General features: G+C 42.2%; 1 protein-coding gene across 1 annotated transcript; it reads right to left on the bottom strand.

Annotated features, from left to right (window-relative positions):
* Positions 1-17,166: 17,166 nt before the first annotated feature.
* Positions 17,167-20,143, bottom strand: GIMAP2 (GTPase, IMAP family member 2). The gene is given in 4 exon segments (XM_058533007.1): positions 17,167-17,531; positions 17,534-18,451; positions 19,069-19,104; positions 20,055-20,143. Coding segments are annotated over 3 exon segments (1,014 nt in total). The 5' UTR covers positions 19,097-19,104; positions 20,055-20,143; the 3' UTR covers positions 17,167-17,463.
* Positions 20,144-24,357: the final 4,214 nt, after the last annotated feature.

The raw sequence follows: 24,357 nt of genomic DNA, 5'->3' as shown, positions 1-24,357 counted from the left end.
GGCCCTGTGACCTGGCCGTTCTAGCCTGTGCCATGACCAAAACTCTAAGTGCAGAGTAAGACAGAATCAGGAGGAGGTGAGGCAGGAAATGGCTGTGGCTGAGGCAGGATGCATGTTTTTCTGTGCACAAGTGAATTTACAAAAAATCATCCTGTTGCTCATTTCTCGAAAATATAGGGGATTATGAGAAACAAAAAAAATGTCGTGTTGTGTTATGCTGAGATATACATTCCAATTGTCCCCTTTATCCCTTGTCAAAGTTTTATTTATAGCATTTATCATTAGCATTAAAGCACTTAAGAACACTCCCTTAATGTGAGGATTGGAGTGAAGCAATAAAAGATGCAAATTGAAACCAAAAGGAAGAAATGAAGACAATAGCAGAAATTGCAAACCTAATTGCAAATCCCAGGAAGAGGGCAAGGTATTGAATGCTATCGGGCAGTTGTGGCAGCCTCTGAATCCTTTCACCGATTCCTGTTCTCCTAGGCAGCATCTTCTTCTACCACTGGTATCACGGAATGGCTAAGAATCCAGGGGACATGCAGGCAAACATTGTGGGTATTGGAGGGATGGGACTAAAAAGTCTAGGTAGACAAGTAAGGAAGGGAGCCGTGGGTATGTTGAGAGCAGCAGGAAGCTGTGAGAGAAAAATGCCCGATTCCTTGGTTCTTGCTTTCTTGTCTGTTGGTGCCGAATGGTAAATAAAGCTGACCCTGTCACTGTCTGTAACTATACATTACTCTGATGACCCTAGGGACTCAAACGCCCTGGGAGAAGGGCCTGTACTGATATTGGTCCCTCACACCAGACCCCTTAAGCCAAGAGCCCCAGGGCTGGTGCCCACCTTGTGGTCTCCCTTTGAGGACAACTGCTCTCTGCGCCTCTGCTAGAGGTTTATAACTATAACCAACCACATCTGAGGTGTGTGGGTAAGCGAGCCCGGGCTCGTAATTTGTGCCGGTGGGAGAGTCTGGGAATTTGTTCTCATTGGGCGAAGCCTAAATATTATTGTATGATACCGGCCCACTGTAGGCCTCAAACTTCGACAATCTGACACTTCCCTCTCTTCTTATCTGTAAGAGACTGGGGCTCAGAGGGGTTATGGATTTTTTTTCCCCAAAGCCATAGATCTTGATAGTGGCAGGATCAGACCCACACAATTTTCCACTGACTGCACTTCCTCTATTAAAGGGAGACACCCACTGCTTATGTGCTGATATGAGACTCTACTACTGAAGCTCGTAGAACAAAATAAGTGCCATTGGGCCAACAGAAGGACACAAGATGCTGTTAAACTACTCAGACAGAGTAGTAATCCTCTGCTGACATTGTAGCCTAGGGAGAAGGCTCCTGTACATTGAAATGCATTAAAGCTTGTTTTGTCTTATTTTTAAGGGAGAATGCCCTGCTCTAGTTTTTGCTTTGTTTTGTTTTGTTTTATTTTTAGGTAAAACAATTCTCTTGTATGAATTGGGTATTGTGTAAGAGCATGAGCTTGACTCTTACTGGTAGGACCGGGGCATGCTTTTAGGCAGAGGTGGTCTTATAACCTACTCAGCTCAGACCATCCTAGCAGTCTACCTGTTCCCTGAAGAGTTCAGGAGGCCTTAATTGTACTCTCAGGACTTAATTTACTTTGTCCCTCTTTAAAAGAAACAATTTTTTGTTTTGGTGTCGTATAAATTGTCAACAAAAACTAAACTCCCCTGAGAATTTAAAAGCTAAATTCTCCTGAGGAAGCCAGAATGTCTCTCATCCATGAGACTTCCATGGTCCATTTGGGCCAGATGTGTGGGTGCAGAATGAGGAAGAACATATTCTAGTACAGTTTCACTACTCAGACTGTGTAATGCAGAAGGGGGGATCTTTGAGTTGTTAAGAGGGTAGAACAAAAACAGGCAAGAGAAAAGGTGTAGGAAAAGAGAAAGGTGGTATATTAGATTCCTAGGGCTGCTGTGACAGATCACCACACACTGTGTAGCTTAAAACAACAGAAATGTATTGTCTCCTAGTTCTGGGAGTCCAAAATCAGACCGTCGGCAGAGCCTTGCTCTCTGAAGGCTCTAGGGGAGGATCCTTCCTTGAATCTTCCTAGCTTCTAGTGGTTGCTTGCAATCCTTCATATTCCTTGGCTTGTAGATGCATGACTCCAATCTCTATCCACTTGCATTTTACTGTAAGTAACCAAGAGAAACCAGGCTGCACCTTCCACACTTTGCTTGGACACCTCCTCAGCTAAATATTCAAGTTCATGGCTCACAAGCTCTACTTTCCACCCAGCAGTAGAACATAATTCAACCAACTTCTCAGCTGCTTTATAGCAAGTATCAGCTTTCCTCATGTTCCTCTACCAACAACATGCTCCTCACTTCAGCCTGAGATCTGACCAGAAGGACCTTTAATGTTCATATTTCTACCAATAGTCTATTCAAGGCAATCAATGACTTTCCTATCATGTGCCTCAAAATTCTTCCAGCCTCTGTCCAGTACCTAATTTCAAAACCACTTCCATATTTTAAGTATTCTTTACAGCAGTAACCCAATTCTTGATACCAAAATCTAAATTAGTTTCCCAGGGCTGTTGTACCAAATGACCATAAACTCAGTGGCTTAAATCAACAGATTTATTGTTGCACAGTTATGGAAGCTAGAAGTCCAAAATAGATGTTTTCAGGGCATGCTCTCTCTGAAGCCTCTGGGGAGGATTCTCCTTTGCCTCTTCCTAGCTTCTGGTGGCTGCAGGCAATCCTGGGCGTTCTTTGACTTGTAGATGCATCACTCCAATCTCTGCCTCTAATGTCACATGGTGTTCTCCTCTGTGTATCTGTGTCCAAATTTCCCTCATTTCATAGTGATACCAGTTATCATATTAGGGCCCACCTTAGTGATCTCATCTTAACCTGATTACATTGCAAAGACCCTATTCCAGATAAGGTCACATTCTCAGGTACCAGAGTTAGGACTTGAAGGTATCTTTGGAGGACACAATGCAACCTATAGCAGGTGGTGAAGTATGCAGTTTGAGGGTGAAATGTGCTGGTATCTTCCTTTCCAGTCCTAGTTGTAGTTAGTAGGTTAAACCCATGTAAATAGTTTCCCCATGTCACTGGGAAGGCTTCTACTGCCCAGAGCTTAGAGTCTACATTCCTTGGCCTGGTATTCAACAATCAGTACAATCTGCCTCAACTTTTCTTTCAAGGCCAATCTTCCTCTACTGCTCTCCTTGAGAAGCAATCTAATTCAGTGTTTCAGTGGAGCTCTGCTTACCTAAATTTCCAGTCATGGTTCCAGTTAATATGTATTTTACACTGTTGTAAGGAATGAAGGAGAAAATGGTATGAATGCCAGTGCCTGGAACACAGTACACCCTGAATAAACGCTGGTAGTGATCTCTCCACTCCAAAATGTTTGCTGTTCTCTGCCTGTGTCCAGTATATTTCCACCTCCAAGGCTTTCTTATGCCATTTCTCCCTCTGTTTGCTGTGAGAGTGCAATTTTCAAAAACACAATTTCATGACTCTTGTGCAAATATAAAATAAACACATGTCAAAGATTTTTCTCAACTCCTTGACTAATGAGAGAATCAGTAAGATATTATAACCGATTCAAAGAGCATTTGAGAATCCAGGATTAGTGTCCAAGACAGTCATAAAATGTAACTTTTCAGTTATACATTCCACCAGATGGAAAATTATTTGCATGTCTATAAGACAAAAATCTGCAAAATACCTCTCTGTCCTTATAGAGTTATAAAATATCTCAGACGACAGGCAAACCCAGCATTACACAGGAAGAACATCGGTAACCTCTTTTGCCTCTTTCTAAATTTGGATCATTTTAATGGCATTCTTTACCTCGTGATCATAAACAGTCTTTACCAGTTATTGTTGATCCCTAGAAGATTGCTCTTATTATGCATGGCCTCATTATTTACATAGATGCAGGAAGAATTCTAATTAACTGGGTAGGCCTTCATGAATTTGCTCAGTAAATCTAGAGCCTAACAGTATAAAGGAGCTACTAATTCCAAAGAATTGACTTCTCTTGGAAATTTTCAAAAGGAATCTTGGGTGAGACATTTAAAAGCCTCTATTATTTGTTCTTCTATCCCAAGTGTGAGAAACCAAGACCCAAACACTTTCTCCAACAAATTTTGCATGCTGTACCTGTAACTTTCAGTGAAGTTCCCTCTTCTTGAGGTCTCCACAATTTGCTAAGTTCATGAACTGCCAGGGAGTGGCCTTCCTTACTACCTGAGAGACTGGGATCCTGGAAGCCAGGTGTCATGTTAGTTTTCCTGGGAGGGTTTTATGGGCATTAGCTCCAAATATGACATCCACCACTTCTCCTCAGTAGTGGCCTGGCTGTACTTGAGTAAATGAGGATCACTCTCCAATACCACACTCTATATATGGCCTTGGTGCAGAACTGGATTTCCTAATTGTATCTTTGCAAAAAAGAGCATAATTTTTACTGAACCTACACAAATGATTATACTGTCATGAAACATAAAAGAGACTCAGTAGAAGTATTTGCTTTTGAATTCTGAGGGTGAGTGAAAATCAGATAACATTTAAAAACAGTTGATACCAGTTTACAAATACGAAGTCTACTAAATTGTGGATTAAAGACAGTGTATAGTTATTTGAAGTTTTCCTCATATATCCATAAAATAGAACATTAAAAATAATACCAACTATATTCCAAACAAATAATCACAATGAAATTTCCTTAATGAGTTCCTTCAGTCCTATGTTATTAATTCTCATTCTGCTGGACCTTGGGTCAGTCGTCTGATTTCCTGAATTACATCTACTTCCAGATTGAAATAATCCCGGAAATCCTGGCTCCATTCACCGGTGCAGTCTGAGTGTTGACTAAGCGTTGCCATCTTGCAAACCTGTTCCTAAGAGTCTGCTTTTTGAAGTAACAGTGGTTCAGAGTACCTAGGACAGTTTTTTTGAAGTTTTGAGGCTGTGTTTCTCTGTTGAAGACATAAATTCCGACTGATAGTTTGTAGCAGTCTTCAGGCAAGCAGTAAAAGAATGCAGAGACCTGTTTGATAATGAGACTGAATGGTTGTAGCTAAATATTAGGGTAACCAAAAATATCAGAGTGGAGGAGAGCAAGAGTGTCTCTTGGGGCATGGTCTTTATTTCCTGAGGGTTTGAGCCATGTTTCCCTTGGGGGATCCAGCCCCAAGTGTCTGTCTACAGCCAGCACCTGTGTCACTTTTGTTGCAAGGCCACACTCAGCCTGCAGGAGGCAGCTCTTCTTGTGCATTGGGGGAGCCAGAGAGCATTTAAGCAGAGACTTGTGAGTGCAGGGGTATAAATAATCCAGATCCCTTGCCGTGGCAGACAGTCTGTGGAAGTGCTGAATTTTCCTTTTCACGCAGGTACCATTTGGTGGAGGAGTGAAGGAGAGAAACCCGGAAAGCCTGAGCAATACCCAAAGCCAGGTAGTGAACCTGAAGGAGACTGTTAAAAAGTGGAAGCAACTAAGAAATTTTATTTGGCAGCAAGATGGAGGGCTCCAATATCCCTGGCTGCTTTCTTCACCCATGATCTGCTGACCCTCTTGCTGAATGACAAACTGGTCAGGCCCAATGTCTGTCCCTGCATTGACCCTGGCTGAAGGAAGGGGTGTTTCCTGGCAGAAGTTTGTAATTTTTCTTTTTTTAAGGACTTAAGAGGAAAGTGTTTTCAGATGCATAGACAAGGATGAGAAACTGAACCAGAAATCAACAGACTCCTAGAACTTTTGTATCTGCTCGTTAGGTACAGTCATTCTCAGAACTGGAGGGCAAGGCCCTCTGCAGCAGTTAGAAAACATAAAGTAAGGATTTTCCAGCTTTCCACTTCTCCCTGTAGGGCCTTCAGTTCTGTTTATGTATTTGGGTACTACTATAAACCAAATTGTGTCCCCTGTCCTCAAAATTCAAATGTTGAGACCCTAACCCTCAATGTGATGGTATTTGGAGTTGGGGTGTTTTGGAGGTAATTAGGTTTAGATGAGGTCATGGATGTGGGGCCCTCATGATGGGATTAGTGCCCTTACAAGAAGAGATACCACAGAGCTTGCTTCCTCTCTCCACCATGTGTGGACACAGTGAGAAAGTGGCCATCTGCAAGCCAGGCAGTGAGCCCTCACCAGGGAACTGAATTGGCCAGAACCTTGATCTTGGACTTCCCAGCCTCCAGAATTGTGAGAAATAAATTTCTGTTGTTTAAGCTGCCCGGTCTATGATATTTGGTTATGGCAGTCTCAGCTGACTAAGACCGGCACCTATGGTGTGAAATCCCACAGTAGGTGAGTTAAAGGAGGATGATCTATGACCTGAGACTAGCATCAAGAGTTCTCTTACTACTACTAGCTAACAGTTATTGCTCACTTCCTGTAATCTGAGTACCATTCTAACCACTTTATATATACTACTTTATTTAATTTCACAACAACGCTAGGGAGTAGGTGCTCCATCTAAAAGATTAGGAAAGTGAGTTGCACAGAGGTTAACTTACCCAAATGTGGTCCGCTGAATAGTGGCCCCCCAAAAGACAGCCGTGTCTTAATCCCCAGAACCTGTGAGTGTTACCTTCTTGCAAAAAGGCCTTTGCAGATGTGATTAAGTTAATGATTTTGAGATGCAGAGATTGTCCTGGATTATCTGGGTGTGCCCTAGATATAATCACCCAGGTAGTTATAAGAGGGAAGCAAGAAGGTCAGAGGAGGAAGAAAGCAATGAGGTGATGGCCACAGAGATTAGAGTGATGTGACCACAAGCTAAGGAATGCTGGCAGGTTTTAGAAGATGGGCTCTCTCCTAGAGCCCCAGAAAGAACCAGCCCTGCTGATCCCGTAATTTTATCTTCGTAAGGCTAATTTCAGGCTCTTGACCTTCAGAACTGTAAGACAAAAAAATATATACTTTTTTAGGCCAATAAAATTTTGGTAATTTCTTATGGCAGCAATAGGAGACTGATACACAAAGATTACATAGTTAATTTGAGGAAGAGCCGGGACAGTGTTAGAGGCCTTTCCTTTCACCTCCTGTTAGTATTTCTGCAATGTCTTAATAAGTTGAGCTTTGAATTTATCTAGATCATAGCACCAGAAAAAGCCCTGAGCTGCACAAGGCAGACTCCCATAGAATGTAAAGAACTATCTTTTAATGACCGAACAACTTTTTGGAAAATTCATTATATCTACGTTGTTATGTATGTGTGTGACATAAAGAATAGAGGGAAAATGTAAAAAGGAAGCTGTGGCTATCTCCACATTCATCTCTTTTCTTCCGACTATGTGGAAGGAGCAGCATCCTAGGTGGAGGGGGAAACTTCATGGAGTTGCAGGTGGGGACCAGCAGCAGAGAGTCAGGTGGCTCCCAGCAGAGCTGGAAGTGGAAAGGAGCTCTTAACGATGAGGAGCATGGCCAAGTGAACAATATAGGAGACATATGAGCAACCTTGCTCCTATCACAATTCTCCCAGAGGGAGATTACTCCTAAGTTAGGGTTCAGGATGGGACTGATATGTGCCAGATGCTCCATCTTGGCCAGTGGCCTCAAGGCTCTTACCATTTGAGACCCACTTCCTATTCCCTATAGCATCTATGGATCCCTCCCAACTACTTCTCTCTTCCTTTTCAGGAACTTACCATTGTACCGGAGCGTAATACCTGGAGAAGCAATTAGCTGACCAGGAAAACATCCAAGGCAGCTTCTGGCAGGACAAGTTTCATTCAAGGAATATGAAGAGTGAAATGAAACTGGGCAATGGTGGCGCTCTTTTGAGCAGTTGTGGTTCTGGCTCTCCTCTAGACTCATGTGTATGCAGCCTTGTCAAGGTTAACTTCGTGGGTGTGTGACCTGTACAGTTGCACAGGGCCCTGTCCTTAGAAGGGCCCCTCACTTGCTTTAATGTTGTCTTGATGTCATCTTAAAATTCTTAATGATTTTTGACCAAAGGGCCTGGCATTTTCATTTTGTGCCAGACGTTGTGAATTACGTTGTAGGTCTCAATCTGTGCCTTTATTGGAAGTCAGAAGACTGTTGCCTGTGGCTCTTCAAGGTGACCCAAGTCATTAACATCAATAATTGGCTCAATGATATGGGCCAATAATATGGTCATTAACACCGTAATTTCCAAATCTAGCTGCTTCCCTCCATGGGTGGCTACCCTATTGTCTGCTACTTTCTGCTACATCTGGCCTTCTTAGTACCTACTCTGAAGCTTGAGCATTGACTAATCCAATTATTCAATGTAGTGAGTCAAAATATGCAATCAAAACCATAATATTTTTATGGTGATGCAACAGACTGCTGTAACAGCTAGTCAAGCATGAGAATTTTGAAAGTCCTGATTCCCTTCGTCCCTGAACATCCGAATTTAGGAAAGAACATTGGAAGAGCCTGATCTGGGGCTGGAATGAAATTGTGAGAACTTGGCTTTGTCATTTCAGGGACTCCAAGTGCAAAAAGCAGAGAGAGACTATAACACTCACTCTGTGTCAGTGAGGAAGCTGTAGACATTAATTTTCCCAGGTAATTCTGTGTCAGTGACATAAGCCATAGATATTAAGTTTTCCCAGGAGATTCAGCAGCCAAAGGAGACTTGGGAAAACCCTGAGAACCAGAAAATTTGCTCCGTGACTTAAGGAAGCACCTTAGTGTGGTTGGTCAGGAAAACAAACAAGAAGAAAATTAGAATTTTGTTTGTGGAAATTGGAAAACAGACATATATGCCAAGCTATCTGGAGAGCCTCTGACTCTGCTCCCAGAAAGCCAGAGAATTTGGCTCAAAATCTGTCTAAATATGATCTGTGTACTGGAGAGACTGGGACACTCCCCTCCAACTCCTGATGCTCTTGCACTGAATCTGAGACTTCTCGAGGTAAAGTGATGATACCCAATTCAACCATCATTTAATACAGTAACATTCCGTGAGCACATTTGACAGATCCCACGAGTCCCCGGACGCAAGTGTACAGCCTCTCCTCTGTCTGCATCTCGAGCCTCCTTTCCAACCACTCCCCCGACTCAAACAGCTGCTCCACAAAGAGTGGACTTCAGGGCCTTTCCCAACCCGCCTTGTGCTTTCCCTCCTGTGACCATTCATCCTCTCCCACAGTCTGTCTGCGCTCATCGTCCATTTGAAATTCTGCCTCTTCCTGTCGTCCACCTGGTTACTGCAGGTGGCTACGTTCCCTCCTGCTGGCTCCACACAATGGAAAGCAAAGGCCGAGGCTGGCTGAACTTGTCTCTGTCCAAAAGACCTAGATGACAGGTTTACCTGGTCCCCAATCCAAAGTGCTCATGTTTCTGCAGGAGGTCCCCTGCACCTCCCCAACCTTCAGTAAAGTTCACCCCACGGGCCTCATGTGATAATTTTGTGTAGAAATCAACAAGCTCCCATAATTGAAAGCTGAGCAGAAATGAAGAAACAGCCACAAGATTAGAGCAAAGAACAGAATTTAGCTAAAGCAAGAAGTCCTTGTCAAGAACGGAAATGAGCAAGTGCTACAGGGAATTCACAGAACCCTTGGGCAGGTCTGTGGAATTTTCCATACAGTTTGTATGGGGGTTTAAGTGATTTTAAATAGTTTTTAAGAAGGAGGTAAGCCCCAGCTGAAACCTGGGGTGACAAATGGCTCTTACGCATTGAGGTGTGTAAAACACGTAGAATCCTATGTTCTTAATACTCTGAGACTTCAGAGTTCATCTAGTTCAGGGCCTCCCAAACTTACTGTTTTTCAGAATTGAGTGTTCTTTAAAAATGTACATTTTGGGACCATCCTCAGAGATTCTGATTCATGAATCAGAAGTTTCCCCCAGAGTTGGGAAACCAGTTATTTATACAAACCTCTTCATCTTACAGATGGGGAAATTGAGGTGTCCCTGCAGCTGGGGTGGGAGAAGCTTGAATTAGGGGGTCCTGCAGGGAAAGGGGTTGAAGACCACGTTCCTTGCCTCAGATGTCTCTTGAGGGCCCCCTACTGAGGGCAACGAGGAGAGGGGAAATCTAGGGAGTCAGTTGAGATGCACCCAGACCTGCCACCTTATAACTTGCTCTGAGGTCAGATTGCTTATGGGTCCACAGCAACATCTTTTGCCTTTTCTGAATATGAAGTTTGGGCAATGTTTAATACTTTCAAAATGTAATCTGTTCCTGGAAGTGGTTCTAGCACACACTTCTCTCACTGTATTAAGGGAGTGTGGAAGGAGACAGGTTTTGCTCCTAAACAAGAATGTGTGCCCTCTAGGCTGGAGAATATGCCCATAAACTTCCTCTGTTTGAAACTCGGCAGCATCTTTAAAACTTGGCAGCATCATCTTGGTTGCTCAGGCTCTTCCTCACTCGCATGGTGCCTGGTGGAATGGAGGTGCTCAGAACCACATTCCCGCTGGTTGGTCACGGCTCCCCATGCACCAGCCAGCTCCCTCCCCTGTTTGGGCTCAACTTTCCTGGTGACAGGCTCAGATGTCCGCTCAGAGAACCTCCTGACCTACTGCTTTCCCTTCGGTTGTGGGTGCAGCAGGCTGTTCCTCCCAACACAGGGAGGAAGTCTCTGTGCCTTACAGATCAGAGCTCAGGAAGCTCAGGGAGGGAGGGCCCAGTGGTGCCGACTTAAAGAGACAGAAACATTCGCCATCGGGTTGTGGGTTTGCAGTGTTTCTCCTACAGAACCTGCCTCCTGCTGTGACTAAGGTGGTGTGTGACTCCAGCAGGGCCCCGCTACCAAATAGCTTGCCATATCCAGGAAGGGAAGGGTGGTGTGGGCCCTGAGGCCTGACTCTACTTCTAGAATTGGTTACTGATCTAATCTTCAATTAACTTTTACCCTCTAGGGATTTATTTTTTCCTGTAAAACAGGTCCAGAGAGTCTCCTGCCCCAGAACAAAGAACATGATAGCTGTTCTCAACACCTGTCTGTTGATTGGACATCCATGTGGCAAGTCCTTCAGAAAAATCTGGAAGCAGAGTCTCATCATTCTCTACGGAAGGAAGGCTTCCCAGCTATTGAAGGGCTTGAGGGCTAGCCAGTGTGTTGAGGATGAACACCTTACACAATTCTTAAATGAGCCTTATTACGAGGCTTAGTCCAGTCATCTGTGTTGGTCTCACCAGTTCTAGTTATCCTCTCTTCTCTCAAGAGGGTCATGAGAGCGAGGTCAGCACAAGACCCAATCCTGTGGTGAACAGGCTATGACAGGACTGGCTGTGGACCTGGTCAGGTCACTAACCAGCTATGTGACCTCACCTGGCTCACTTTGGGAGTTGACTGTCCCTCCACATGGGAAGGAGGGCTAACCTGAGCCCTAGTCCACTGGCTGGGACCTGCTTTTTCATCTCTTTCTTGCCAGCCCATTTTTTCAGTGTAGGAAGAGACTCTACTTTCACTATTTCCCATCCTTTTTTGGGGGGACAGAGTCTCTTGGATGGCTGACACTCCCACTGTTTCCTCCAGCGTTGCTGAAGCAAGGAGCCTCTCATTCTCCCACTAGGTCAACAGGGCCAGGACTAGCATGAGGCAAGTGCGGTGTCCAGGGCACAGAATTTAAGGAGGCTGTCACTCCCAAGGTCACTCAAGTGCTGACCCTGCAGCTGAACGGTCCTGAGAGTAAATGCTACCTTAAGAGTGAGCTGCCTATAGCTCCTCACTAGCCTCACCCTACTCCGAGCCATGGGGATCAGCTTTGACTAAGGCTTGGATATCCAACATGTACCTTTCATGGAGATGCTTTCAGTGCCTCTTCAATAACTCCTTGCCATTCACTGTCCCCATGTGTGCATGTGGTGTCTTTCTTCAGTCACCTGTAACTCTCTGCGTGCGGGTTCATCTGGCTATAAGAGTGAGCTTGGCTAGTGCATGGAGCAGCCTGAAGTTGTCAGAGAGCTGACGTCCCCAGGGGCAGACCTCATCAATGACAATTGGAAGTTAGTGTTTCCTTGCTTATCAAATTGTCCCCTGCCCACCAAGGGAGATAGCTCCAAGGTGTAGTCTACACAAATTGCTGAGGTCCCCAGCAGGACTGAGCCCCAGTTGTCTACAGTGGGGACCTCCGCGTCATTGTCTACAGTGGTAACCTGCTCATCAAGGCCACCTGGTTTGGCTCCTTTCCCTTCCTTGTCTCACGTTTCCACGTCTCTACTAGTGCTTCCTGGGGTCAGCTCCTATCCAAAAGACTATCTCTGTCTCCCTTTTCCTCTACATTCCTGTTAGCTTTTGATTATTTCTCACTGTCTCTGGGCTTGGTCCCCTGTTCTTCACTGGCTTGCCATCAATTGTGGAAATATAGCTGAGGCGCAAGGCACTGAGACTCCCGGGTCTCAGAACTATCCAGAACTCCTGTTTCCTCTCCTCCCCTATTTCAACACTTCCTTCCTTCTCTTTCAGTATTTGCATGTTCACTGTTATTCTCTGTCCGTATAAACCCAGTAAAAATGACACAGAAAACATTAAATTCATGAATTTTAAGGAAAACATCCTTCCTGAACAGATCTTTGATAATAAGAAGTGCAAACTTTCTGGAATAATTCTTCAGCCCTGATATCGCCTTGTCTTTTCTTGATATGCCCAGAGCTCAACTATCAGCATCCCGGGGCCATGAAGGAATAAGAATGATCCAGACAGCATCTCAGGAGGGGAGGCTATAGGGAAATAACTCCTTCAGTCAAATATTGACTATCTGAGAGACATTGGCCCTACTATACCCCAGAATTTAGAAGCACTATTTCAATATCCACGTCGATCCTGTTTTCTTTTTTGAGGAGAGAGAGGTTGTGGCAATCAAGGTTTACTTGTTTAGAAATACCAGCCAAATAGGTTGTATCCAGGATTTGGTTTCACAGGACAAGAACCAACGCCAGCTTCCTAGTTTGACAGCATAACATAAAGGAGATGGAAGTGTGTAAGTCAAATCAGAAGTTAAAATGTATATTTCACCTTCAAATATTGTGTACAATGGGACACTGAAGTCAAAGTTATAAAAAAAGTTCAGAGTGAGAGAGATACAAGTATCACAATAAATCTAGACTTGTGTGAGAACCTAGGAAGAGTTTCAGTTAATAAAGGATCAGGAGAAAGGGCTCAGGTGGAGGTATATTTGACGTAACATCAACATGCCATAAAAAGACAAATGAATGGGGAAAAATCACTCAGAGAAAATGTGTAGGGTATAAAGAAAAAGGACTAAGAACAGAACTCCGAAGACCCTCATCATTCTGGAACCATCAAGGGGAAAGCAGTGCAAAAGTTCGAGAAGGAAAAAAAGCTGAAAAGTGTGTTGTTGTTAAAAAAAAAAACTGAAGAATATTTGAAAAGGAAAAAACTCAATTAAAATGGGGGATTTTTTTTGCTTCTGGTTAAGTTGGTGAAAGATGCAAAAGCCCTTAACTTCCACACTGACAACAAGAATTGGACAGAGTAAAAACATACTTCTCTGTGTCTAGCAAAGGATGGTGGATGCGAGGAAGCACTGAGGAACTGAATTCTGGCTAGAAAAGAGCCCTTTATAGGTGAGCAGAGAGCTGAGGAGCCTTCTACACCTGGGGTAGGTACTTGGTCTGGATATAAACATTTGGATGTGTTGGTTTGCCACAGAAAGATAGACTTTGCAGAGTGGAGGAGAAAGTGATGATCACTTGAGGGCAATGTGGACTATCAAAATAGATTGGAATCTATATGATCCTAAGGGCAAAACCAAATTGCTTCTCTAGATAACTTCTCCCCTTTCCCTCATAATTTTTTTTTTTCCTAAGAAAGCAGCAGTGGAGAACGGTCAAGAAAACAGAGAGAAATTATTCAATTCCACTTATTGTTACTAGGTCCTGTTGGTGAAGTAAAACCATTTTAAATTGGAGCTTTACACCCTCCGAGTTCAAAAGTTGACTGGATAAAAAAGTTGCTGTGGTTTTTTGTGGGTTGCGGAATCAGAAGTGAACTCAATCTATTTAAAGCAGTGGCTCATTTTCATTTCAAGTCAAATTTAGGAGCCAATGGTGTGACCACTGTAACCACCAGACAGATCAAAGAACTTGTACTCTCCAGGGGATAACCAAACTAGGGTAAAATTATACTTCAGACTTCAGTTATATTGTCTGGAATACAATACAAATTGACAAGACATATGAAGAATCAGGAAAATATGACTCATAATCATAAGATCAAACAGTAGAAGCAGAACCACAGATGACTCATTCATTAGAATTACCAGTTAAGGACTTTAAAATAGCTATTACAAGTGTGTTAAAGAATTCATAGAAAAATAAATATAATGAGTTAAGAGTTGATGAATTTCATGAGAGAAATATAAATTCTAAGAAGAACTAAATGTGAAACTAGAAAATAAAATATCTTAAATTAAAAACAAAAACTTAATTAGATGAGCCTAATAGCATATTGGACATTGAAGAAAGGATCTATGAACTTGAAGACAGGTCAAGAGAAATTATTGAGACTGAAGCACAAAAAGGAAACAAAATAAATGAACATGGCACTAGTGATCAGTGAGATAGTATCAAGCAGTCTAATGTAATTAGAATCTAAGAAGGAGAAGAAAAGACTGAACTGGGTAGAAAAAAATAGTTGAGGATATAATGTCCAAAAATGTTAAAATTTGATGAAAAGCTTCAACTCATAAATCCAAAAATCTTAATCAGTGTTAAGTAGGAAATACAAAGAAAAACAAACCAAGGCACTTTATAGTCAAACAACAGAAAACCAAAGAAAAAGAAAAAAATTTAAAATCAACCAGAGGAGGATAAAAGACACATTACCCACAGGGGAACAATATAAGAACAACAGCCACTTTCTTATCAAAAACAATGCAAGCAGAAAACGTTGGAACATGCTTAAATTGCTGAAGAAAAATAAAAGATCAACCTAGACTTCTTTAATCAGCAAAACTACCCTTCAAAAGTGAAGATAAAAAAAAGACATTTGAAGATAATGAGAACGGGAGAGAATTTGTCCCACCAGGCTTACACTACAGGAATGTTAAAGAAATTCTTCAGGCTGAAGGGGGATGATACCAGATAGAAACTTGGGTCAACAGGAAAGAATAAAGCTTTCTGGAAATTTTAAATATGTGGGAAATATGAAAAGACTATTATTTTGATTATTGTTTAGTCTCTTAAAAATGAAATTGACTAAAGCAAAACAATCATAACATATTGTGAGTTTTTTAACATATGAAGAAGTAAAGAAAATGATCACAATATCACAAAGGAAGGATAGGGTCTAAATAAAAGTAAATTTTGTAAGGTTTTTATATTTTATTTGAAGTGGCACACTATTTTAATTCAAGGTAGAGAATAGTAAGTTCAGGATAAATGTTTTAGTCCCTAGAGCAACCACTGAAAAAATAAAAGCCAAAAGAAGAGATAAAGTGCAGTAATTTTTAAAAACTCAATTAATACAAAAGAATGAAAAAAAGAGAAACAAAGAAAAGATGAGGCAAATAGAAATCGGCAGCAAAAGGGCAGACTTAAATCCAAGCACAGCTGTAGTTACGTTATATGTAACTGATCTTTAACCAAGGAGCAAAGATAATTCAATGGAGAAAGGATAGTCTCTTCAACAAATGGTGCCAGAACATGATGCTGGACATCCACCTGCAAAAAAAAATGAATCTAGATACAGACTTTAAAACTTTCACAGGGGGCCGGACCCCCAGCTTAGCGGTTAAGTGCGCGCGCTCTGCTACTGGCGGCCTGGGTTCAGATCCCGGGCGCACACCGACGCAACGTTTGTCTGGCCATGCTGAGGTGGCATCCCACATACAGCAACTAGCAGGATGTGCAACTATAACATACAACTATCTACTGGGGCTTTGGGGAGAGAAAAAAAAGGAGGAGGATCAGCAATAGATGTTAGCTCAGGGCCAGTCTTCCTCAGCAAAAAGAGGAGGATTGGCATGGATGTTAGCTCAGGGCTGATCTTCCTCACACACACAAAAAAAAAACTTTCACAAAAATTAACTAAAAATGAATCATAGATGTAAATGTTAAAGGCAAAACTATAAAGCTCCTAAAAGATAACATTGGAGAAAATCTAGGTGATCTTGGGTTTGGCGATGACTTTTTAGATACAACACCAAAAACATGATCTATGAAAGAAAAAATTGATAAATTACATTTCGTTAACATTATAAACTTCTGCTCCGCAAAAAATATTATTAAGAACATGCAATACAATAGAACACAGAAAATATGATAGAGAAAATTAAAATTAGATTTTTGTAAAGTTTAATAAAGTTGATAAACCTCTAGTCAAGCTGATCAAACAAAAAGAAATAATCGTGAATTACCAATATTAGAATTCAAAGAGGAAAGATTACTATAGTTCCTGTACATATTAAAGGCATAATCAAAAGATTTTATGAGTTTGTGCAAATAAATTCAACAACTTTGATATAACGGAAAAATTCCTTGAAAAGCATAACTTAACCAAAATGAGCATAAGAAGAAATAAAAAATCAGAACAGCCTTACATATTTGGTTAAAAAAGGAATTTGTGATATTAGTTCCCTGAGAAGGTCCTATCATAACAGAGAAGTCTCAGAATCAGCTCTCCAGCTTTGCTGACTACCCCGGGCTGAGTTTCTTGATCTCAGGGTTGATATGGGCGTTTGTCTATTGGTCAACCCTGCCTTACATGTTTGCTTATTGCTCACGGCTCTCAACTCCAGTTTTAGCTCCACATTCTTTCTATGTGTATTGTTTGCTTCACCCTTGGAGTTTTCCTTATTTTCTAGTACGCTCATCAATCATAAAGATTGTTTATTTTGATAAATTCAGCTTCTATTTGCATTTAACAGGGCGATGCTTCAGAATATCCAGTCCGCCATCTTGTCTGAAGTGTAAGACTCTATGTGCGTTTCACTGCCTAATGTGATTGGGGCCAGGAATCAAATCTGGCTGAGCCTCTTTTGGTGTTAAGTGAATTAGATGTACATAAAACAGACCATTGATGTGTAGGTGTGTCTGTGTGTGGTTCTTGGGCCTGAATTGGTTCCGTTATAGAGTAAATGAGCCATGTGTCCACTTACCACCTTCTGAGGATAAAACCATAGAACAGAAATAAAGACAAGTGATCTCAAGAACTTTTCAGCTTATTTATTGTTATTTTATTACACTGAGTAGAAATTTTGTTATTTTTATTATATTCAGTAGAAATAGTATTATAAAGAAGAAAAGGAGTTTCCAAGAACATAAAACTTGCTTTACAGATTTGCAAATGAGAGGAATTTTATGTACGCAGCTTCCAAAAGATTTTTTTATTTTATTTCAAAACAAATAGTAAGTTTTAAAATAATTTGGTTCATTAATAAATAGAGTGATGGTAAGATATAAACACTTCAGAGAATCTCACATATTTACTGATGTCAGGCACTGCATTTTACAGAGGAGGCCCCGTGATTCCCCCACCATATGACAGTGGATAAATAATTACTGATCTGTCACTCTAATCTAGGAGTCTTGCATTCCAGTCCAATGGTCTTTCTGAAAATTATCATTAATTTTTGGAGTACAGTAACAGGAAGCTATGGAACAAATTGTACATAGTAAAAAGTAAGCGATAAAACAAGTGGCACATTCTGTACCACACATAAAATAGCAGAATTAGCAATATGGCAAACAACTTAATACAAAATAAAATGCGGACTAGTGTTTTGATTAGGGCTCGTTTTAGGCAATTTGCATTGGCCGTGGTTGTGTAACATCTCTGAACTTCCATGTACTTTATAAGACTCTCTCTGAAATCCTTCAATCTTTCCTCTGACCGCACAGGTCCACATTCTCCCCCTGTTACTAGGCCGTACAGCCTGTTGGTATAGTGATCACCCCTTTTCTCCATCACCAGGTCCGCAATCAAGTCCATTAGCTCCTTCACTTGGTCGTCCCGATCACTCCCTTTAGCACAGTTATTAAAGGCACACACTCGCCCCCCACATGCAGCCACCAGCTTGCTTAGGGCTTTGTTGTCTGAGTCGTGGACGTAATCCATCAAGGAACCTCCCTCGAGGTCCTCCTTGTGCGTGAAGAGGACAATTGTGTGTCTCATGGCATCCTCTCCAAAGATCTCCTTCACCCTCTGCAAAGCCTGCTGGTCCTGAGTGGTGAATCGGCCCAGCTGCGTCACCAGGAGCAGCACGTGGGGTCCTGGCGCAGAGAGCAAGTAGCATCTCTGTACCTCTTTGTACAGGGAGTCAGAGTGGTCCTTCCCAGAAAACATATCTGGCGTGTCAATAACGACCATCTCCCTCTCGCCCCAGCTTCCCTGACCCTCACTGCAAGTCTTAGTCAAGGTCTGGGCGCCCAGACGCGACTCAAACACTGGTTTCCCCAGGATGCTGTTCCCGGTGGCACTCTTTCCTGTGCCTGTTTTGCCCACCAGAATGATCCTCAGCTGGGATCCTCTGGCATGTTGGTTCTTCACACGTGGTCCTGTTAAGAGGAAGTTTACTGTGTTATTACTCTACTGATCACGCCAATGGAATATTTTTAATGATAAGGAGTTATTCTCATATTATGAGAAACGATACTTTCACAATATGTTGTATTTTTGAACTAGAAGCTAACTCCATTATCAAACAAAATAAATTAATTATGGGTTTTAAAACATCTCGATTTCTCTAGGACTGCAGAGTACTGCCATGCTGGATTCTAGGAAAACTTACGTGGGTGACAAGATGGATTTAGAAACATATCTCATCATGCAAGGCTTGCCTGAATCACTCTGTTCTGGCCCTCTAAAAGACAAATTTTCTGAAAATCAGAGATGTGAGGCCAAGACTGTGGGTTCCATCTCCAGGTGGGTTAAGTAAACTGACTCTGTTCTGAGGCCAGAGATGGCTCCTCTGACCCTGGTTGGGCAGAGGTGCGGTCATGACCACCAGTGAACTGGCTGGACCAGGAAAATACTGGAGTGAGCAGTGTAAAATTCCTTTCTTGAATGAAGAAACAGCTGATGGCCTATCCTCTGCTTAGAGAAGTAGCATGGTTTTTACGTACAATAGGCAGAGAATATGGAAAAATAGGCACACAGGAAGTCACTTTCTCACCCGAGGGACTGCATTCGTGTTTGTCCATTGCTGCTCCTGAGGGACAGAGAGACCACAGACCAGTGAAAAAACAATTATTTTTTAGTTCTGAATCATGAAAGGCCCTTGTGTTCCTAGAGCACTTTCACCACCGTGCTTCGTTGGTTTGCACGTAGCTGACAAGGTGGGTGGAAGCAGAATTACTATCCCCGGTTTACAGAGAAATCCAGTCACTTGCCCCAGGTCCCCCGGCGAGTGGAGAAGTGGGTTTCGTTTGTAAGCCCCCTGCTTCTTATCTCCACACCCACCTCTTCTCTCGTTTCCCTCCTCCCTTCCTCTCACGGGCCTCCCTTACTTCTCTCCCCTTCCTCTCTAGGTCGCCCTCCCCGCATCTGAGGTTCGGTCTCCTCCTTCCTTCTTGCCTCCTTTCCCCAACTTGCTCCCTCCCTTTCACTTCTCCGCTCTCTCCAAACCCCCTGCCTTCATTTGGGTCCTTGCAGAGACACTCAATGAATTAGGAGCAGGACTCTGGAAAAGCACACTGTCCTTTAAGCCTGAAATACACTTCATTTGATCTGTCAATTACTTGAATTTTCTTTCTTCCTCATCCGCCACCAGGAAGGAGCCCTGTGAACTCGTTCCCTTTCCTGTGCAGTGAGAAGCAGCAAGAACTGTTCATCAGACAGTTTTTTCTCTTGCTTCAATCCAGCAGCATATACCAAAGTGACAAGGCACAGAAAACTGACAACCACATGATAATACCCAAATTCTTCCCAGTTAGCACTTTTCATTGGCTTTTTGCTAAGGAAACTCTCTTTGCCAGTAATGTGTAAACTAAACCACATGAAGTTCACGGTTCCTGTAAACTGGCTTCCCTTAAGCCAAAGGCAGTCACTCTAAATTGTTTCCCTTAAAACAGAGCAAATTTGCTCTTAAACATTTATTTTCAAAGAAAGCCTGGGAACTAGAAATCAACACTGCAGAACTTCTCGTGAATGTGGGCTTACCTATTTACTGGCCAAAGAAACAGATGGCTCCCGGTTCAAACCTGTGACTTGCCGGCTCAGCTCGAAGAGAAAAAGAAAATAAAACAAAAACCCCAGTCTGTCTTCTTCCTCTCTGTAATATCCGCTGAGCTTCCTCCCGCAAAAGAGCTGCACCATGTGCCTGTGTCTGAAATTCTCACTTATGCCACATACACAAAATAAACAATTAAAATGGGAAAATGTAGCTATTTTTTTTTTTTTTTGTGAGGAATATCAGCCCTGAGCTAACAACTGCCAATCCTCCTCTTTTTGCTAAGGAAGACTGGCCCTGGGCTAACATCCGTGCCCATCTTCCTCCACTTTATATGGGACGCTGCCACAGCGTGGCTTGACAAGGAGTACGTGTGTGTGCGCCCTGGATCTGAACCTGCGAACCCCTGGCCAACTCCGGGGAGCGCGCGCACTTAACTGCTTGTGCCACCGGCCAGCCCCTAAAAATGGGTTAATGTAATCAGCAGTTATTTCCTATCATGTGGACCGCCTGTCTTTTCTTGTTAACGGTGAAAAACTAGTTTGAATGACTTCAAGTGGACAGGAGAGAAAGGCAGGGAAGCGGTAGGTTTGATTCCTTCTCATCCAGCTGTGCCCTCACGGTTACAAGTTTGCCTAGATGCAAGGGCCCCCCTGAGAAGGCCAACCTCACTCACGCTGGTGGCAGTGACTGCTCTGAAGGTGAGTGTCGTTGGGGAAGGAGAAAGAGCATGGCGGGTGGAGGGGACACCTCTGACGGGGCACCGTATGGGGGAAGAAGGATAGAGAAAGGAGATCCCAAGAGGAAACCATGTTGTCCGAATCAGACCGAGAGTAACAGTCTTTAACCGTCAAAGCATCTTGAAATAACTCACTCGTGGCTTCCGGGCTTCCTGGCCTTTCTTTCCTGCCCAGCTCTGTGATTTCAGGGAACACGCCTCAGGGAGCAATGCTCTAGGCAGTGTCTACAATAACAGTCTGGAGCCTCTACATTCAGGAAGAACAACCCAAGAGTTAAAGTTGAAATCACTCAAATGCTCTTTGCCTTATTTATATGACAATCACCACAGCAGAGGGAAGGAGACTATGAAACTTATATTGCCTTTAACTATCCCAGAATAGTAGTGACGCATGTCTTTTCTCTCCCAGACCACTGATGAGGAGTGATCACAAGGCCCTGACTGCATGATAAGGGAGGCTGGGAGATGCCATGGAGCCATGGCACCTGGGTGAACGCCACCAGCTTGTCACACACGATTATCACTTTGTTTTGTATTCTTCCAGATTCTTTACTGTCTCTTAAGTGTGCTTAAAGAACAATACAATAGGGGCCACTCCTGCTTAATATCAGTAATCTGTTCCTAAAGAGAAAACATTCTGTGTCAAAATACTCACAAGGACCTACTTCCTATTGTTTTATATGTAAAACAAATATAACACAATATACATCAAATCCAAAGCCCACCAATTTTCTAAATTATATTCAAAATTCAGTAAAGCACCTATCTATAAGAAAAACTATCATTTTAGAATACAAAAAACTTAAAACATTGCTTTTCTGAATACCAAAATAATATTTTTGGTGTATAAAAGAAAGCTACTGGATAATATAAGTATCCCAACAAATAACCTAATTAAAAACCGGGCAAAGGATCTGAATAGATATTTTTCCAAAGAAGAGATACAAATAACCAACAGGTACATGACAAGGTGCTCAACATCACTAATTATCAGAGGAATGCAAATCAAATCACTTCACACCTGTTAGGTATGACAAAAGACAAGAGATATTATCAAAAAGACAAGAGATAACAAGTGTTCGCGAGGATGTGGAGAATTCACACTGTTGGTGGAAATGTAAATTGGTACACCCACTATGGAAAACAAGATGGAGTTTCCTCAAAAAATTAAAAGTAGGACTACCATATGATCCAGCAATCCCTCTCCTGGGTATACATGCAAGGGAAATGAAATCAATATCTTGAGATACCTGCCCTCCCATGTTCATTGCAGCATTATTCACAACAGCCAAGATATGGAAACAATCTAAGCATCTGTCAATGGATGGGTTGGTAAAGAAGATGTGGTAGGTGTAAATAATGGAATATTATTCAGCCATGAGAAAAAAGGAAATCCTGCCATTTGCAACAACATTAGTGAAACTTAGGACATTATGCTAAGTGAAATAAGTCAGACAAAGACAAATACTGTATAATCTCACTTATATGTGGGATCCCTCAAAAAGTGGAACTTAGGGAAATCGAGAGTAGAATGGTGATTACCAGGGGCTGGGGGTTTAGGGAGATGGGGAGATGCTGGTGGAAGGGTAAAAGCTTTCAGTTATAAGGTGAATAAGTTCTGGGGATGTAATGAACAGCAGGGTGACTATAGTTCTAATATGTACTGCATACTTGAAATTTGCTAAGTCGGCAGAGCTTACCTGTTCTCACCGCACACACAAATAAGGTGACTCTGTGAGGGGATGGATGTGTTCATTAATTTGATTGTGATAATCATTTCACAAAGTTTACATATATCAAATCATCATGTTGTACACTTTAAATATGTATGGTTTTATCTGTCAATTATAACTCAATAAAGCTGGAGGAAAAAATAAAAAATACAGACAGACAGCAAGTGAGGATGTGGAACAACCAGAACTCTACATTATTGGTGAGAGTGTAAAATGTCACAACATTTTGGGAAAATGTCTGGCAGTTTCTGTGTCCGTCATTAGAGTATTATGTCTTTATTCATGTAGAAAAATAGTTTTTTATTTCCTTTCAATTATCTTGAGGCTTCTAGGTTTATCATCATTAGTTGCAAGTAATGATATTTTACCCCCCTATTTCCAAGAATATACCCTTTATTGCTTTCTCTTGTATAATTACATTGGCTGTTACCTTTAAAAAGTGAGCTAATGTTGTACTTTTATTTTTTATTTTAATTTTAGAGCATCTAATATCTTACCATTAACACTGATGCTGGTTTTCACCATTTAGTCAATTAGTTTATTTTAAACTCAATGTGCACTATGTTTAACCTTGTTTCATTAAAGCCTTTTATCTGAGGTATAAATTTGGAAAATTGTCTTTTAATGTTGATTGAAATAATTCCATGATTGTTCTCTTTTAACTTATTAGTGTTGTAAAGTCTGATAATAAGTTTACCAATTTAGACGATGTGTATGCGTGTGTATAAAAGCTTGGGTTCCAAGGAATGCAGACTGTCGAGATGGAGATAAGACTGTAGGACGTTTATTAGGGAGTCATCTCAGGATTAACAGGGAGAAGGAAGGAAGACAGGTTTAGGCAGGGGCAGTGAGACTGAGATGGAGTTACAACAAATGTCCACTCCACAGAAGATCTAAAGTTTGGGTGGACCTTCGGAGTGAAGGTGAGTGGGCTGGGCTTAATCCCATTGACCAATTATTGGACATGAACTTCCCCTGGGAAGAATGCTTGACCTTATGTAAGGCTTCTTTCCTCAGCAGAAGCCAATTTCCGGACAAGGCTGACAGCTGGCAGCACCCCCAGCAACTGGAGGACTAGGTCCTTCACAAAAGGTATAACAAAAGCATTCCAGTAAAAGATGTGATTACCAGCACAGTGTTACATTACCAAGAGGTGTTTGTTAGCAAGCAAAGGGACACAAAGAGATGCCCATTTTGAATTTTATCCCATTGCATTGCTTTGTCTATGGTTTCAGATGATGGATCAGAATCATCTCTTCTGGAGCCATGGCACCAGATGTAAACCGTGTGCCATCTGGTACCATAATGTAAAGACAGTTCTTAGTTCGTTGGAATTGGACAGGGACAAACCTCAGGCATGGGTTGTTCTAGCCTCTCCTTCACCAGTTCATCCTCACACATCTTCACCCCCACTGAACAGCCACCATGACTGCTCTTTGATCTCCCTCCTCTCTCAGTGAATAAAGCTGGTCAATAATCTCTTTAAGTGCCTCTGACTTTACCTTATTGTGATGAACTAGGGAATCAAAACCACCAGGAGAAGAGTGCTGTCATTGGTGAGGGAGTCAAGAAGCCGTCTTGGACATTCCAGCCCCAGCAGATGCAACATGAAGAACCTAGGAACACAGTTGACAACCAGCGGGCACAGACATGTGGCTCTTGTCTAGTGCCCCAGCTATCTGCTGCCATTTGAGCCACTCCAACCGAAGCCCCAGTCTGCATGGAGCAGAGGCAAGTCGTACACTCAGTGCTCTGCCCAAATTCCTGACACATAAAATCATGAGCAAAATAAAATTGTTGTTTTATGCCACCAAGTTTTGG

The sequence above is a fragment of the Diceros bicornis genome, chromosome 3 (assembly GCF_020826845.1).
Source record: "Diceros bicornis minor isolate mBicDic1 chromosome 3, mDicBic1.mat.cur, whole genome shotgun sequence".
NCBI lineage: Eukaryota > Metazoa > Chordata > Mammalia > Perissodactyla > Rhinocerotidae > Diceros > Diceros bicornis.
This window is presented reverse-complemented; position numbering and strand designations above follow the sequence as displayed.